The 17314-nt window shown below is 36.9% G+C and overlaps 1 protein-coding gene across 1 annotated transcript in view; it reads left to right on the top strand.

The window, feature by feature from the left end:
* Positions 1 to 2172: 2172 nt before the first annotated feature.
* lekr1 (Leucine-, glutamate- and lysine-rich protein 1) overlaps positions 2173 to 17314 on the top strand; it is a 119917-nt gene continuing 104775 nt past the window's right edge. Inside the window, exons 1-3 of the mRNA XM_065282673.2 lie at positions 2173 to 2278; positions 2623 to 2705; positions 10286 to 10500. Of these exons, the coding sequence (XP_065138745.1) occupies positions 2275 to 2278; positions 2623 to 2705; positions 10286 to 10500 (302 nt within the window). The 5' untranslated portion in view covers positions 2173 to 2274. The remainder of the gene's footprint in view (positions 2279 to 2622; positions 2706 to 10285; positions 10501 to 17314) is intronic.

Genomic DNA, 17314 nt, shown 5'->3' on the forward strand with positions numbered 1-17314 from the left:
ATCTTTCAAACATGGTAAGGAGCGTCACATTTCAGGCTGACTTCAGAGGTATTCAGGCCAATCACAACATAGATATGTATATAAAGGCTAGATGGCTCGTCCGCGCTGATGGTCAATTGAGTTGAACGTCCGCATTTTGGCGGCCATCTTAGGACTGGGCGCTCGCTCACTCGTAGCATTGAGTTTTAATGATGCAGGTACTTTTAAATGACCATAACTTGCTTAATTTTTTACCGATTTTCAAACGGATTGGTTTGTTATAAACGTCAAAGATGTACCTATGACACTGAATACGTATACTAAAAATAAATAAAAAATTCATGAAACATGTTAAAGCATCCATAATTATAGCCACGTTAATAACGTTTGTAAAAAACCAAACCGTTTGTAAATCCGTCAAGAATTCTGTCATAAAGTCCGTTCACGGAAGGGAACTTTATTGCCTTTATAGTTTGTTTCCGGTGGACCATTAAACAGTTGCCACTGACCTGAGAGCTGTGACAGACAGCTGAGCTCTCTGATATCGTTCATGTTGTGCGTTCATGTCAAATATGTGAGTAATCATGCATATTGTTACATCTTTAGCACCTTGTGCCTGCTATTGTGAATGTTCGATGTTATGCCAGTGTTTATATATGCAAATGACGATCGCGACGCTGTAATCTGATATGTATATTAGCCATGTTAGCATTGTACACGCTGATGCTCACGTGCAACCATGTGCTTCGCACTATCGCACTATATTTAATAACTGTTTGAGTTCATGTTATATATTGTTCATTTACTTAACTAAACTAATAGTTATGTGTAATGTTTACATGACTGTTTTAATCACATAACTTAAACTTAACTACTGAAGTGAATGTATACAGATTTATTCATTTATATGTTTATTTTACAGACCACAACGTAATACATCATTACTCTCCATACTCCTACCAATGTATATGGCTATCATTGCTTGGCTGCTTAATTATAATAAATAGAAGTTTGAGGAATTACTTCTCCATTGACTGATTCTCTAACAGGAATCTTTATCCTTATTTATCCACTATGAGAACAGCGAATTAAACTAGATGTGGGAAGGCTTCCACACAAATTCAGCAAGTTACGAGCATTTTAGTTGGCGTATGTCACTCACCTTCCGTCCACAGCAGCAGGGAGCAGCACTATGGCAGCACTGACCTAAGATGGCCGCTAAGTGACGACACAGCTGACTCCGCCTTGAGCCATCTAGCCTTTATATACATATCTATGAATCACAACATACAGGTTAGCTGGCCAATCAGGGACACAGCGCTTTTCAGATCGATGAATTTTGTACAAAATCAGTGCGTTTAAGAAATGTACGGTACGTGGAAAATAATGTATTTTTAAAACTTCGCGAACACATTGTATTATACCAAATACACAAAATAATGTTGTTTTTAGAAATGAAATAGGTGTTCTTTAACTGCCTGTCATAACATTCCTTAAAACCTATTTTTTTACGGTCTATGCTTAAAACATTTAGGTTTTTTAGATTAATGGTTTTTTCAGATGAAGATAATTTTAAGAACATTTAGAAATGTCTGTGAAAGATTAGGTATAAAAATGACCTGTGATGCTGTCAGTCTTATTCATGAAGTTAAAACGCTTCTCAAAAATGTAAAGTGAAATGTGTTCCATGCCCAATAATTACCACACATATGGGTGGAGTGAATTTGGCTGCCATGATGGTTGGCTATCTTATCAACTGTTGGCTATCAATTCACACGTGATGCTTGGGGATACAAACATTTAAATCAAAAGTGATGATTGTCCCAATAGGAAAATAGCAAAATAAATGTAATTTCTGATCTCTCCTCATGGTATTGCCCTTTTAGGGTTAATCTAGTCACATTAAGCAGTAGGCTAAGGATTAAACATGCACGAGAGCAGCAGCAGTTGAGGTAATCTGCAAACACAATTTTTATAAACATAGATTACGCAGCGACACCGAGTCCACAGTAAACCATATTTAGCAGGAAATAAACACTTCTGCAAGAGTAATATAAAATCAAGATGAAAAAAACCTACCCAAAATGCGCTCTGAAAAGAAAACTCGGTTTACAGGTCCACACACAGATCACATCACTCTGATCTCTACGCTATTTGCGTAAACACAGCGGTGATTCCATGGAGACTGCGTAACGCTAAACCACTTGCGTTTCACTCAGCGTGTTTGACCGAATGGATCACGGGTATTTGTTTACAGGACAGGAATTTAAAGCTTTTTTGTAGCAAACTGAGAATATGGGTAAGTAAACATTTAAACATTCTTTATAGTTCGACTTTTTTATTAAACTTTTGAACGAGGTATGTTTGTTATTAAAGCTCGAGGATTTTGCTATGCTAGGTTTCTGCTAATGGTGAGAAATGATTCAGAATGAAACCCCAAATAAGTTTGTTGTACAAATTGTCGTCAGATAGACATGGTGTTTACTTAAAATGTAACCTAATCCTGAAATTAGCAAATTTAGTTAAAATCATGATAGATACACACATGATCTAAATTATATTCTCTAGTTGTATGTAAGTAACATTTTAATACATTGTGTCTGTCCATACAATAACAACTGTATGTTATCATCTGCCCTGTAGAGAAGATACCCAGAGAGCGAGTTGATAAAGAGGAAATGGAGATGCAGATCCCCTCCTACCCCCTGCCTCTAGAAATACAGCAGGTAAAAACATTAATTTCACAGGTTTTACACCCCTACTGTGCAGATATAATTGCATAGGTTCTCATTTTTGTTGGTATTGTTATTACGGACACAGAATCTCTGTACAATAGTGAAAGACGTTTGATACGTTGTGATTTGTTGTGCTCAGGGGCAGCTGGTGAGAGATATGAGGTGATGCAACATTCACTCTCTCAGATTTACACAAAGGTCATGTTGCTCTAGGTCATTTAGAGAAGTTGTATTATCATAAACCAGTTGAGAGTTGACATACCTTAGTTTGCCAGGATGAAAGTTTAGGAATGGGGTTTAATAGGATTTAAAACGGCAGGATTTTTTTTACAAAAAAATATTTTTAAATACTTTTATACCCCGGGGCTGTTGAATGCTGTGTTCTGATTGGTTGAGAAATGTTCCATGGGTGTTGATTATTTTTTTGTAAAACGCACACCTAACCAAATTAACCATCAGAGCAATGTTTGTGTTTACCGTGGTATAAAGCAGAATAATAAACTCTGGTCCTTGGATTTTTTGATAATAATACACACTTCGCGTCATGCGTCGTGCCACATTACCACCTAGGGTGTGCATTATCTTCAAAAATTATTCCTTATGTAACTTATTTCAAGATGGCTATAGCATTTATTTAACTTGCCCTGCCTGATAGGAACATAAGAGATTTCCGTCTGTCTGTTCTGTCTTGTTTCATCAAATCTATCCGCAAACCTAACCTCTTAAAGGAAATCATCTCCGTTTTTCAAGATTTTACTATTTTCTAACCTCAGCTTGGACAAATTAATAGATCCCTATCTTTCCTGAATGCGTGCACTTAATCTTTGTACAGTTCATTGTGAATGTGTTAGCCTTTAGCATAGCCCCATTCATTCCTTAGGATCCAAACGGATGAATTTAGGAGCCACCAAACACTTCCATGTTTTTCCCTATTTAAAAAGTGTTACATAAGTCAAGTAAGGCTAAATGCTTACACGACACGCTGTTCAAAGATTAAGTGTACGTAATAATAAAAGATAGGTTTGTATTAATTCATCTAAGTTGAAGTAAGAACATAGTAAAATATAGAAAAAGTGATGTTTTCCTTTAACCTGCATAGACCAGGTATTGTAATCTTAATGTCATAGATTTTCTTTTTTATTAATTTGATTATAGATAATATTGCTTCTGTCCCATCTATTTCAAAACAACTCATTAGCTTGCAACCTTGCAACAGGGAGGTTTCCAATTAGATGGGTTATTGTGTTCTGTGCCCCAAATGCATGGCATGCATGGCATACTTCTTTCAGGGTTAACACCCTTTGGATATTATCTTCAGACTATGAACAATTAATTTTATATGCCTTGTAAAAATAGTTTTTCACACAAAGCATCAATGCTTTAAATATCCAACATACTTTTAAAATAATTGATTGACACCTTCTATAACTTTATCTCTCTGGGTATACTCTGAGTGACTTTTATTCCTAATTTGTTTTTACTTCCTGACTTTAATGTCTTAAAAACCAAGTCGACTGCTGTTTCAGAATTTTTTGCCTTTCTTCTATTCATTTTTGATGTTAGCGTGGCAAGTAGCTCTGCTGTGACAAGAAAAGTGATGGAGATCCTACTGAGTCTCACTATGGTGCCTCTCTGTAACATTGCTCCTTTCTAAATAATGAATAAGACAAAAAACAGCCACATTTTTCTACCTTGGGAAATGTGAGGGGATAATGGTGGCAAGTGTTGTGCGTGCAAAGCATAACTGTATCTTTAACATCCTCTGTAGTTCTGCTCACGAACAGCCCTTTATTGGCCTCTCATCTGCTTCTGCTAAAGTTGATGATGGTTCCTTTGCCAGGCAAGCACAAATAATTTGTAACATTTACTTTTTAAAATCAACAATAGGAATTATCGGCCATTTGGCTTTTTTTGGCTTGCTGTCCACAAATGAATGGCTTGAGGAGGAGACTTAACTACTAAGCTTTAATTTATCTACCCATTGTTTTGAAGTTTATATAGGTAATACGGTAATACGATGGAGTCAGGAAGACAAAGAGATACTGGAAGTGTTGACACACTGATAGTTTATTGATAGATTAGAAGGACATGTTCCTATGTCTCAGTTTATAATGTATAGATTACATTTTAATGAACCCATCATCTTTCCTCCTTTTAAACTTTAGTACATAAGAAAAGCCGTTCTCAACTTTCATGAGCACACTTAAGGATAAAGACCCACCCTGCATTTGTCTCTGTGTGCGTTGAGCATCAACATGCAGTCAAAGGTGATTCTTCCCAGTCACTGCCTTTATTCTTTCTCCACGCGAGGAAGTGTGTGCGAAGACAAGAGAAGGAGGGAATTGGGGAGCTCATCCAGGCGTCAAATGCACCCATGACTGCTGAAGGCCATCGTCTGACCGGCACAACCCCACCCCATTGCACTTCTCCAAGTGAAGTGCCAGTCTAGACCCCATCCCCCTCCCAACAGGCATCCCGCTCTCATGTAATGTGTTGGCACGGTGGGTCCAGATGAGAATCTCGGCGTTGGCTCATGGTACAGTGAGCACAACGGGGGGTCTTTATCTCCATTAAAATTTACAAAGCTGCAGTCACGAACCGTCCTCTCGTTCACTCGGGCACGCTCATGCGAAACGCACAATCCCTCGCAAACATAATTTAGGGAAATTAGGAAAAGATTAGAAGAAATTCTTCCACTAGCTTAGTCTCTTTGTAAATGCTTAATTGATCAGCAGTGTCTGTAACTATTTTATGGTTAGTAGGAGATGAGAGAGAAAATGTGGGGCGGACAGTTTTTTGGATTCTGAAGTCCATTGTAATATTGCTGAATAAATTAGTTCTGTATTCCACAAACAAGATTTAACTGCACAGTTAAATCTTTAAGAAGAAATCATAACAGGCTCCTTTGCGTGATGTTTTGGATGGGCTTGTTGTCATTTGCAGAGGTATTGGGGGTATGTTGCGTGTCTGTAACACTGACCCATTTCTGCCATGGGATTTGACAGGGTTCATTTGAAGAGAAGGGAGGGGGTGAGCTGAACAAAATAATGTTTTTTTTTTTGACTTTGTACATTTACTGCTCTTACCTACCTTTCTCACGAGACAATTTTCCCAATGCTTAATCACGGCTAAAAGTTAATTATGGGTCTTTCCTAACAAGGCCTCTCCTGTTATTGTAAGATAACTGCTAAGTCATATGTTAAATTCATCTTTACTTTCCTCAGGGAACTTAGGGAAGACCCATTGTTTAAAAAAAGATATAAAAATAGGCATATTTTGGGGATCTCTAAGGCACTTTTTAGATTAATAACAGCATTGAGTTTTGTGTAGCCTGACCAAAACACCATTGGCTTAAGTGAGTTCTGGGTGGGACTACCTACTTTTGAACAATAACAAACAGTGGGAGTTTTAATACTTGTTTGAAATAAAACAAAGCATTATTATTCTAATACTTCACTTTTAATTTAATTTCCCAGACTGTTAATTATTTTACTGCATTTTAAATACGCATACTAATAAAATCTATAACTTGAATGCACTTTAAAAGGCTTTGAAGACAATTTTGCATAACGCATAAATGTAATGCATTGTACTTTTTAATGTATAATGATTAAAAAAGTGAACTTTCAGAATATTTCCTATGAGAAGGATGGCCAAGACTATTCCTGTCTTGTTTTATGCATCTTTCTGAAATTTAGTGCGTTAGTACAAGGTATATTTTTAAATGTGTGGTGGATGCAGTGTTTATGTGTAAGTGTGTTTCAGCACTAAGCGAATGTGTCAGTGCTAGGGGCAAGGGTCTCCCCGAGGGCCATTACTGTCACGGGAACACGTTTCTACTTGTGGCAGAAATCTCCCTTTAGGCCAGCATGTGCGTGTATTTGTAAGCCCTAGCATGCGTGCCTGTCTTTAAATGTGACTGAATATGTGATGGAGAGGGGTGGATCAGAGCCTTTGGATTTCGTGCAAATGTCTGCATTTTCCGGGAGGCAGAGGATTGCATGTGTGCGTGTCTGTTTAGACAGTTGGGTAAGCTGGATCACAGATTGGCATTAACTGAGACGGGGTCAAACTCACAGAGCAGTTGTGTTATATATGACTGTGTGTGTGTGTGTCTCTCTCTCTCTCTCTCTCTTTCTCTCTCTCTCTCTCTCTCTCTCTTGAAATTTTCAGTCCTTGCTTTCTCTTTCAGCATTGCAAAATCAGTATTAATCAGTATTTTTATACTGTATAAATATCCTTTAAACCAAATACTGTGCGTTTACTTCATTAAATTCTGATGCTGTTATTGTTCGTCCCGTGAAAATGAATGAAGTGATGAGAGGATGATCAAAAAATCTTCGCTGTGGTAATTCAAGTTATATTATCTCAAAGCTTTTGTTTCTTTTCAAATCTTTGATGTTGTTTCTTTGTCATCCTGTTAAAAGGATATTTAGTTATACTTTAAAACAAAATTATTAAGGTGTGTTATTAATTAAATAATAATTTAGTAATAAAATACAAACTTTGGGAACACTTTACAATAATGTTGTATTTGTTAACAATAAGTTATTGCATTAGCAAACATGAACTAACAATGAACCATACTTCTTCACCATTTAGTAATCTTAGTTAATGTTTATTTCGGCCAATTATGAAATCAAACATTGTAACTACCATGAACTAACATGAATTACTGTATTGACATTAACTAACATTAACCAGAATAAATACATGTTGAAAAACTGTATTGTTCATTGATTGTTAGTTAATGCATTTACTAATGTTTACTAATACAACCTTATTGTAAAGTGTACCAAAATTTCTTGCAGCGATCTTTTGTACTCATTTTCCAAGACACTACATGATTGTTTAAGGATATAGAAAATAAGAATGACATATTTATGAATATGTCTACAGTATGTTCTGCATTCATTTGCCATCCTGTGAATAAATAGCACAGAGCGAACAGATGAATATCTTCGATGTGACACGAGATGTAATGATACAAATGCAAATAAATCTTTCTGGTTTCCCTCTAAACAGAAACATCTCTATCACTTCTCATTTCATGACCACTCAAATCTTAATGTTTCACAGTGCACAGTGATCTTTACAGTAAAACTACTTTAACACAGCTGCAGGTTCGGCAAACATGATCACGTGATCTCTTACAGTAAATGCGACAGAAACTGAGGTGATTAGAAACTAAAGAAACATACAGTGCCTGACCTCATGTACAAACTTCTGTTTATAGTCACAAATGAAACGTAAGAAGAACACGTTCACAGCATTGTGTTCAGTAGGAAGTTAGTGGTCTTTGGTGTGGTATTTGTGCTCTGACAGGTCTTTTGCAGTGCGGGTAAAAGAAGCATGACTTGGTAATTTGTCATGCTCAGAAGGTTATTATAAAACTGCCATTAGGTTTAGTGAAGTGCGACTGTGTACAGTACACTCTAAAAAACAAACGGTGCTATATAGCACCAAAACAGTTGCTTTGGATCATAACGATAGAAGAACCATTTTTAGTGCCATATAGCACCGGTGAAGAACCAGTGAAGCACCAGTGAAGCACCAGTGAAGCACCTGTGTAGAACCATATAGTGCTATGTAGAACCATATGTGGTGCTATATGGCCCCTATATGGTTCTACACTGGTGCTTCACTGGTGCTTCACTGGTGCTTCACTGGTGCTTCACTGGTTCTTCACCGGTGCTATATGGCACTAAAATGGTTCTTCTATCGTTACGATCCAAAGCAATTGTTTTGGTGCTATATAGCACCGTTTGTTTTTTTAGAGTGTACTAACTCGTGAGATAAATTAAAAAGAAGTGCTATGTAATGCAATGGATGATAAATGCTGCCTGGAAATTTTGGATTTGTGTAGTTGTGTGTTTTCAGGAGTATCTATGCGTGTTACCTAAAATTGTATTTACGGTATTTGTAAAACACAGTGCTTTCCATACCACAAGATCATAATTTAAGAAAACCTTAAAGGATTAGTCAATTTTCTTTAAAAAAAAAAAAACCCACATAATTTACTCACCACCATGTCATCCAAAATGTTGATGTTTTTCTTTGTTCGGTCGAGAAGAAATTGTGTTTTTTGAGGAAAACATTCCAGTATTTTTCTAATTTTAATGGACTTTAATGGACCCCAACACTTTTAATGCAGTTTAAAATTGCAGTTTCAAAGGACTCTAAATGATCCCAAATGAGGCATAAGTGTAGTAAAATAAAATAACATTTTTGGCATTTTGACCTCTTGACGTGGTGACGTATTACGTGAGGTCGCGCTGGCGCATCACAGGACCGGAGGAAGACGAGAAGTTGTGGTTTAAAAGTGCATTTTTTTTTCTAAATGACAATCGTTTCGCTAGGTAAGACCCTTATGCCTCATTTGGGATAGTTTAGAGTCCTTTAAAACTGCAATTTTAAACTGCAAGTGTTGGGGTCCATTAAAGTCCATTAAAATGAAAAAAATCCTGAAATGTTTTCCTCAAAAAAACATAATTTTTTCTCGACTGAACAAAGTAAGAAAACAACATTTTGAATGACATGGTGGTGAGTAAATTATCTGGATTTTTTTTAAGAAAATGGGCTAATCCTTTAAAGGAATATTCCATTTTCTTAAAAGAAAAATCCATAAAATTTACTCACCACCATATCATCCAAAATGTTGATGTCTTTCTTTGATCAGTCGAGAAGAAATTATGTTTTTTGAGGAAAACATTGCAGGATTTTTCTCATTTTAATGGACTTTAATGGACACCACCACTTAACACTCAACTCAACACTTAACAGTTTTTTCAACGGAGTTTCAAAGGACTCTAAACGATCCCAAACGAGGCATAAGGGTCTTATCTAGCAAAACGATTGTCATTTTTGACAATAAAAATAACAAATATCCACTTTAAAAACACAACTTCTCGTTTAGATTTGGTCGTCATGCGCTAGCGTGACCCGACGCAATACGTCATCACGTCAAGAGGTCACAGAGGACGAACGCGAAACTCCGCCCCAGTGTTTACAAATGTGGTAAAAGAGGACCGTTCCTACGTTGTTGTATGTCAACTGATACTAATTAATGTCTTTGTGTCAGTTTATTGTTTAAAATGGTCCGCAAATGTGCGTTTTATATATGTAACACGTGACCTCCCTACGTCACTACGCATTTACGTTAGGTCGCGCTGGACCGGACCTAAACGAAAAGTTGTGCTTTAAAAGTGTATATTTGTTATTTTTCTTGTCAAAAATGACAATCGTTTTGCTAGACAAGACCCTTATGCCTCGTTTGGGATCGTTTAGAGTCCTTTGAAACTCCGTTGAAAAAAACTGTTAAGTGTTGAATTAAGTGTTAATTGTTGGTGTCTATTAAAGTCCATTAAAATGAGAAAAATCCTGCAATGTTTTCCTCAAAAAACATAATTTCATCTCGACTGAACAAAGAAAGACATCAACATTTTGGATGACATTGTGGTGAGTAAATTATCTGGATTTTTCTTTTAAGAAAATGGAATATTCCTTTAATAGTGTTTGTGGTAATTATAAAACTGCACATTAATGAATGTATATACTGTGTGTGTGATCAGATGGATCATTCAGAGAAGGCCTGCCGTTACTGTGGCGTGAGCTATTTGATCCTGCACGAGTTCCAGCGTCTGCAGGAGCGTCTGCTGGAAGTGGAGAGGGAGCTGGAGAGAGAGAGAGGGAGTGTGGAGAGAGAGAGAGCACTGAGAGAGGAGCTCCAGCAAGCCTACACTCATCTGGAGGAGATGAAGACAACTGTGCTTCAGCATGAGGAAACGTGAGTCTCTCAAACATAGATCCACACATCTTATTAATATTATATTCATCCAGAACTCATTGCTTTATTTTATACTATAATCTTGATACTGGAATGTCTTTTAACCTCAGTGTTTAAGGTTTAGATGAGGGGTGATTGATACCTCAAGGCTAAATGTGCTAGCAATTTAGTAGGAGAAAAGATTTCAAAATTCTTTACTTGGTGGACATTATAAAGTGTAAAATTACACAGAAGGAAAGAACGATGGCCGTGTTCGTACTTGTAGTTCACTTCTCTTGGTTATTTTGGTCTGGACCACAAAAGAAAATCCTGGTTTGCTTAAAGGCCACATTTCACAAGACTTTTTTAAGATGTAAAGTAAATCTTTGGTGCCTCCAGAGTACATATGGGAAATTTTTGCTCAAAATACTATATAGATCATTTATTATAGAATGTTAAAATCAGAGGTGTAAAGAGTAGCTGAAAGCCATACTTGAGTAAATATACAAATTCCTTACTGTAAAAATTACTCCACTACAAGTTACAAGTCACCAATTTAAATACGACTTGAGTAAAAGTATTAAAGTAACCCAATTTAAAAGTACTCAAGTATTTTTACTCGTACTGAATGTTGGCTCAAAGATGCACTAGTCCTCAACACAAAGAGACATTGTAGGTCTGGGCAGTGAAAACTAAGAAATTAGGTTTTATTTCCTAATATAGAAGAGAAATCAAACACCTCAAAATTTTGACCTGGCAGAACAAACACAGATTAAACATAGTGATAGTCTTTTGACTAAAATTTAATTTAGTTTTAGTCATATTTTTGTCATCTGAATTGATTTAGTTTTAGTCTAATTTTATTCAACTAAATGCCATGAGATTTTAGTCTAGAAATCTACATTAAATTTAATTTAAACCCATTTAATTTTAGTCTAGTGTCATTGTGTACTTGAATGTGCCATGCTGAAAAATATATAGCCTAACTTTGTGATATAAATATATGGTAACACTTTACAATAAGGTTCATTAGTTAACATTAGTTAGCTACATTAGTTAACATGAACTAATAATGAACTGCACTTATACAGCATTTATTCATCTTTGTTAATGTTAATTTCAACAATTACTAATACTTTATTAAAATCTTGTTAACATTAGTTAATGCACTCTGAACTAACATGAACAAACAATTAAAGCTTCAATTTTTATTAACTAACATTAACAAAGATGAATTAATAATGTAACAAATGTATTGCTCATGGTTTGTTCAAGTTGGTTAATACATTAACTATTTAACTGTTAACTAATGAACCTTATTGTAAAGTGTTACCAAATATTCTTATATAGGCCTATTCTAAAAAAGATATAATTTTAATATTTAAAAAATTACAGTAAACTAAAATTACACTAACAGAAATATGATAATGCAAATTAAAAACGTGAAGTTGTTAATTTGAAAGATTAATTGTAAACACATGTAGTACATAACACCACTATCTCACATTAGGTGCACTACATTTCTTCCTTCATGCATCCCTCTTTACAGTAAATACATTACAGCATACTTGATTAAATGTGAGGACAGTGAAATTGTATACTTATTATCAATCTTTTAATGTACTTAAGTTACTCGGGCAATAAGTACAGGACCTCGCTGGTTTATTTTGGCTTATATAGTAAGTTATATCAAGTTATGAAACTTAACAGCTCAGGTTAGCTGATAAAGTAGCATCAGAGTATATAAACATTTGTGCTTGCCTTTGAGTTGCGGGATGACCCTCCTCCAATCGCGCATCACTTTTGTTTTGATTGTAGCATCACATGTTTAACAAAGGGTCCCTTGACTGAAGCAAATGTGATATGCATCCATATGTTTGCTCTTTATCTCTTCTCTCAGACAAGACGCGAACTTTTCTCTACAGTTTATGACATACGCAGCACGCAGATGTCCCGCTACGGTGGCTAACGCAAGCCATTCAGCGTTTGACATCAAAGTACCGCGAGACCAGACTTCTCCATATGCATTTGATTCACTCTCGCAGTACTTTGATTTCATACGATTGCTCTGCGCAGCGCCAAATGAAGTCCCTCAGTTGTGTGTGTGCGTGTAACCTCGCGACCACAGATTCTATCCATCATCACCCTCTGACACTTTCGTCTCGTTTTTATTTGACGAATAAACAATGTAGCGAGTAACGTTAAGTGTCATTTGAAATGTAGTGGAGTAAAGAGTACAAATACCCAATCAAAAATGTAATTGAGTAGAGAGTAAAAGTTGCCTATATTTTTGATACTCAGTGCAAGTACAAAGTAGCCCAAAAAATACTTAAGTACAGTAATGAAGTACATTTACTCAAGTACTTTACAACCCTGGTTAAAATTGACACTTTGTAGGTGTGTGCAAAAATGTGGCGTTTTTGGGTGTGTCCTTTAACATGCAAATGAGTTGATCTCTGCACTAAATGGCAGTGTCGTGGTTGGATAGTGCAGATTAAGGGGCGGTATTATCCCCTTCTGACATCACAAGGGGAGCCAAATTTTAATGACCTATTTTTTACATGCTTGCAGAGATTAGTTTACCAAAACTAAGTTACTGGGTTGATCTTTTTCACATTTTCTAGGTTGATAGAATCACTGGGGACCCAATTATAGCACTTAAACATAAAAAAGTCAGATTTTCAAGATATGTCCCCTTTAAACTAGAACTATAGTCTGGTTTTTATGTGTACGTGAGGGTCTGCGTACAGTGCACATGACACGAATTGCATCATAAGAATTGTATGCCTGCACTGTAGTCCCCCCACCAGATTCTTGTAACCACGCATACTGTACGCACATATGCGCATACAGGAAAATGTAGTATGTAGCCCAGGAGATGTATTGCATGTTGTCACAATGCACATCTGCGTACGAGTCAAATAAACTATGCTTTGCAAAGCAGTGCGTTGGACCATGCATTTACATTCATGTAAAAGTAAAAAACAAACTATACTCTAGGCTTTAGCATTCACACTGGCATTTTTAGCAGCAAACCGGACCTGAAGGCATACGGGTAAGGTCACCACCTGATTGGTCAGCTTTTATAAGATGTATTTTGCAACCGGTTTTGCAGACAAATCAATACGATGCTTTGTGCTAAGCTAAACGCACTTATTACGAGTAAACATATAAGGGTATTTTTACCTATGGCAACTCACAAAAAACTTATAAAATGTCATAACAAGTGTCAAAACAGACCCAGGAACTCTTCCATTATAAGCATACATGAAAATATAATACACATATATTACAAATTGTGTGTTTTTTTGGGTCGCATTTTGTCATCACATCCTGTTTTTGGTTTGTTTAGATTACTTTGGTTCAAACCAAAGTTGTTTAGAAACAGCCTGAGAAGCCAAGTGTGAACACACTTTTAGTCTGGGAAATAGGAATGTCAATCGATTTGGGTGGACATCAAGTTTTGCATGGGCAAGCAAGCACTACTTTTTATCATCATGCTGCAGTTAAGCATAAATATTTACAGTAAGGATAAAAAACTCCTATCATAGTTTCTAAAACTTGTCAGTGCTGCTGAAAAACTGTACATTTTCTAGAGTCACAACTTTGCCTGATAGTCTTCTGAACCAATGATAAGCACACACAGGTCAATTCAATTCAGTCTTTCACACACTATACTTTTCATATAGCATCCACCCACTCAGCATTAATTGCTCTGCACATTTTAGAATCACGTGTCATCCATCATTCAACCCGGTTGAACTCGTTAGTGAGTCAGGAAAAACGTTAACATAGTGTACCAAATCTGGTTCATAAGTTTTCGTATGGGCGTGTGTATTTGTGGTCACGTAGTGTGTTTATGCGTAGTCTTGTGCATGTGTGTGTGTGTTAATAGTTCATCATGCCCTACAGGTGTTGTTCTGGTCGTTCCTCATTTGAATTCCCTTGTGAGTCGCTACGGTAGAGCCGTGTACGTGCAGATCTTCTCTCCCAGCTTACGCAGGCATAATTCCAAGCATAATTATACCGACGTGGCATTCAAAAAATAAACATCTCAACACCTACGCCTCTACAGGTTAGCACAGACAGAATGAAGAGAGAGGCGGAGAGCGAATGGTGCTATAGTTGGTCCTATTTCAGGGCTCTTCCCCACTGCGGCTGATAATAATAGCAGGTTGTGTCGTCCCTGTGAGCTCACGAGAAAAGCAAAACAGCGCAGCGGTCGTGCTTCTGAATCAATGCTCCAACGATTCATTCATACGCAGCACATTCCAGACCCAACACGACTGAGCGGCGTGCATCTGCGTGCACGTTTTCCTTGTGCACTTTTGTCCGAGGAAGACAGATGGTAACAAGGTGAATACGACTAGACTGTTCATTCTCCTAAACCAAAAATGAAATCAAATCAAAGCTAAGTCATTTTATTAAGAGCTTCAATCAGATCTCACTGTAAAAAATTGGGTCATAGCTTAATATGCCAGTGACGAAACATTTTTCTATAACAAATCAGCTCCAGACCTTGTTGAGACTTTCATTTTGAGTCATTTTGCGACCTGCTTGTGAACCCATTGATATGACTCAAAGCAAGAGAGGAAGAGGCGGATGTGAGATGGCAGTAAGTGGGTCGTGGGAGATGTAGATAGTTAGTGGGCAACAACATCCGTGACTGGTGTGAGAATGATACAGAGTGAGTGAGAAACTGAAAGGTGCTCATTTCTGATGCACATGTTATGCATAACTACCGCTGCATAGATGCATTTTTATTTTTTCAACCTTTTTAACCAAACAAAGCCAATTTAAAGTGTCTTTTCTGAGCAAATACCAAACAATAATGTTTTCAGACAGATGTCACAAAAATTTGACCTCAATACCATTGGCTGGATTAATAGATAATCCTGCCTGTGTCATTGGTTGGGTTAATGTTGCTATGCTGGACCGCTCAAACAAACAGGGTGATGTTGAAAGCACCACAGAGCCACATTGTTTACACCAAGCCAACACTTTTCCTGGAGGGCTACGGTACCGCGGTGTGGATTTTAATTCCAAAACTACTCCAACACACCTGCCTTGAATTTTCGAGTAACCCTTAGCACATTATGGCTTTGGTGTGTTTGCTTGGGGTTGGATCTATTGGAAAAGGGGCGGTTTCCTGGACAGGACATATCCTAGTCCCAGACTAAAATGCATTTTGAGCTGCCTTCATTTAAAAACATTTTGTACTGACATATCTTAACATATATCAGTGCCATTCTTTCGTTTTAAGATGCACACCAGTATTGTTTTTTTTGTATGTAAGGTATGTTTATAAAAACTGATTGAATATCATAATATAACTAAAGGGGGTCGCACACCGAACGTACAGCCATGCACCGCCGTGTTGCGCCTAGGACAACTCGGAGGTATTGTACACATGAAGTGCACATTAAACAAGCTTAGTCAGATAGGGTCTACTTCAAAATGCAAAATATACGTTAGCAGCCAATGTTAATCGTTAATGATTTGGGACAAATATGATGTTATTTAAAGGGAAAATAAGTAGGTTTTACCCCATCTAGTGGTGAAATTGTATTTTACATTTAAAGGAATAGTGCTCTCTAGCGCCTCGCTTTTCCAAATGCGTGTTGCAACTACGGTAGTCGTTATGTAATCACTGATCTCCTTGTCCGTTTCTGCTAGTTCACATTTTCTGAATTAAATTGCGTTGTGGAAACGAGTTGGTAGGCTAGTGCTTTTTGTCTGCTATTATTGTTTATCAGTATGGCGGAACGACATGGAAGCCTCTTTTGACGTACCTGTTTAATGTAAGTAAAGAAAATAAATTTTAAGCTAACAAAGAAAAGTCAGATCCCTGGCAGAGGTCATTTGACACCAATGAGGAAATATTTATGAATAAAAACATTGATTTTGATTAATAAAACACTTAAAACCCTATTTACTGTCCCTTTAATGTTAAACTATGTGAGTGACGCGACAGGGATTTGAACAACTTCCTGAGTCGTAGCTGGGCGCCACGGACAGGCGCCACCTGTCGGCGGCGGTGTGCGTATACTTATAGAAAACAATGTGTTAGATTTTTTTAAAATGGCGCACCGCTGAGCTGCGCGTCCGGTATGCGACCCCCTTTAGGCCTAGTCCTGAAATAAATGGATACGTCACCCAAAAATGAAAATTCAAAACCGTACGTGGACCCCAGAGTTCCATAGTAAGAAAAATGATACTTTTGAAGTAAATGGGGTCCATGAACAATTTGGTTACAAACATTTCTCAAAATATCTTCCTTTGTGTTCATCAGAACAAAAAATATATACAGGTTTGTATCAACATGAGAGTTAGTAAACGATGACAGAATTTTCATTTTTGGGTGAATTATCTTTTTATTATTAAACCGAGAAAATAGAAAGTGTTTGGTGTACTGTTTAGGGCTTGTTTTTTATTTTTCTGTTTCTAAAACTAAAGAATGTAACAAATTTCATTTTTAATATAACATACACAGCTAGCTATTTAGTAAATAGGTGTTTTTTATGTATGACTTTTTTAATGTGTATGGCATTGGCAGTATCACTGGCATAAAGAATAATCGTGCTGATGTTACTGTAAAAGGTTTCGGGTTTTTCACTTCCTCAGCGTATCTCGCTTAGTGATGAAGAAGTTTCTGTATGTCGTTATTTGTTGCCCTGCTGTTGATCTGTGCTGGTGTATCTGTTAACATTCCTGGATCTCTGTCATTGTGGGAGGTTACTTATAGGTTACTGTATACACGTGTTTGCGTGCCTGCGTGCTTGAATACGTTAAACCGTCTTGTAAAATGCGGCTGTAGATCTATAGCGTGTGAGCA

The sequence above is a fragment of the Paramisgurnus dabryanus genome, chromosome 9, assembly GCF_030506205.2.
Source record: "Paramisgurnus dabryanus chromosome 9, PD_genome_1.1, whole genome shotgun sequence".
NCBI lineage: Eukaryota > Metazoa > Chordata > Actinopteri > Cypriniformes > Cobitidae > Paramisgurnus > Paramisgurnus dabryanus.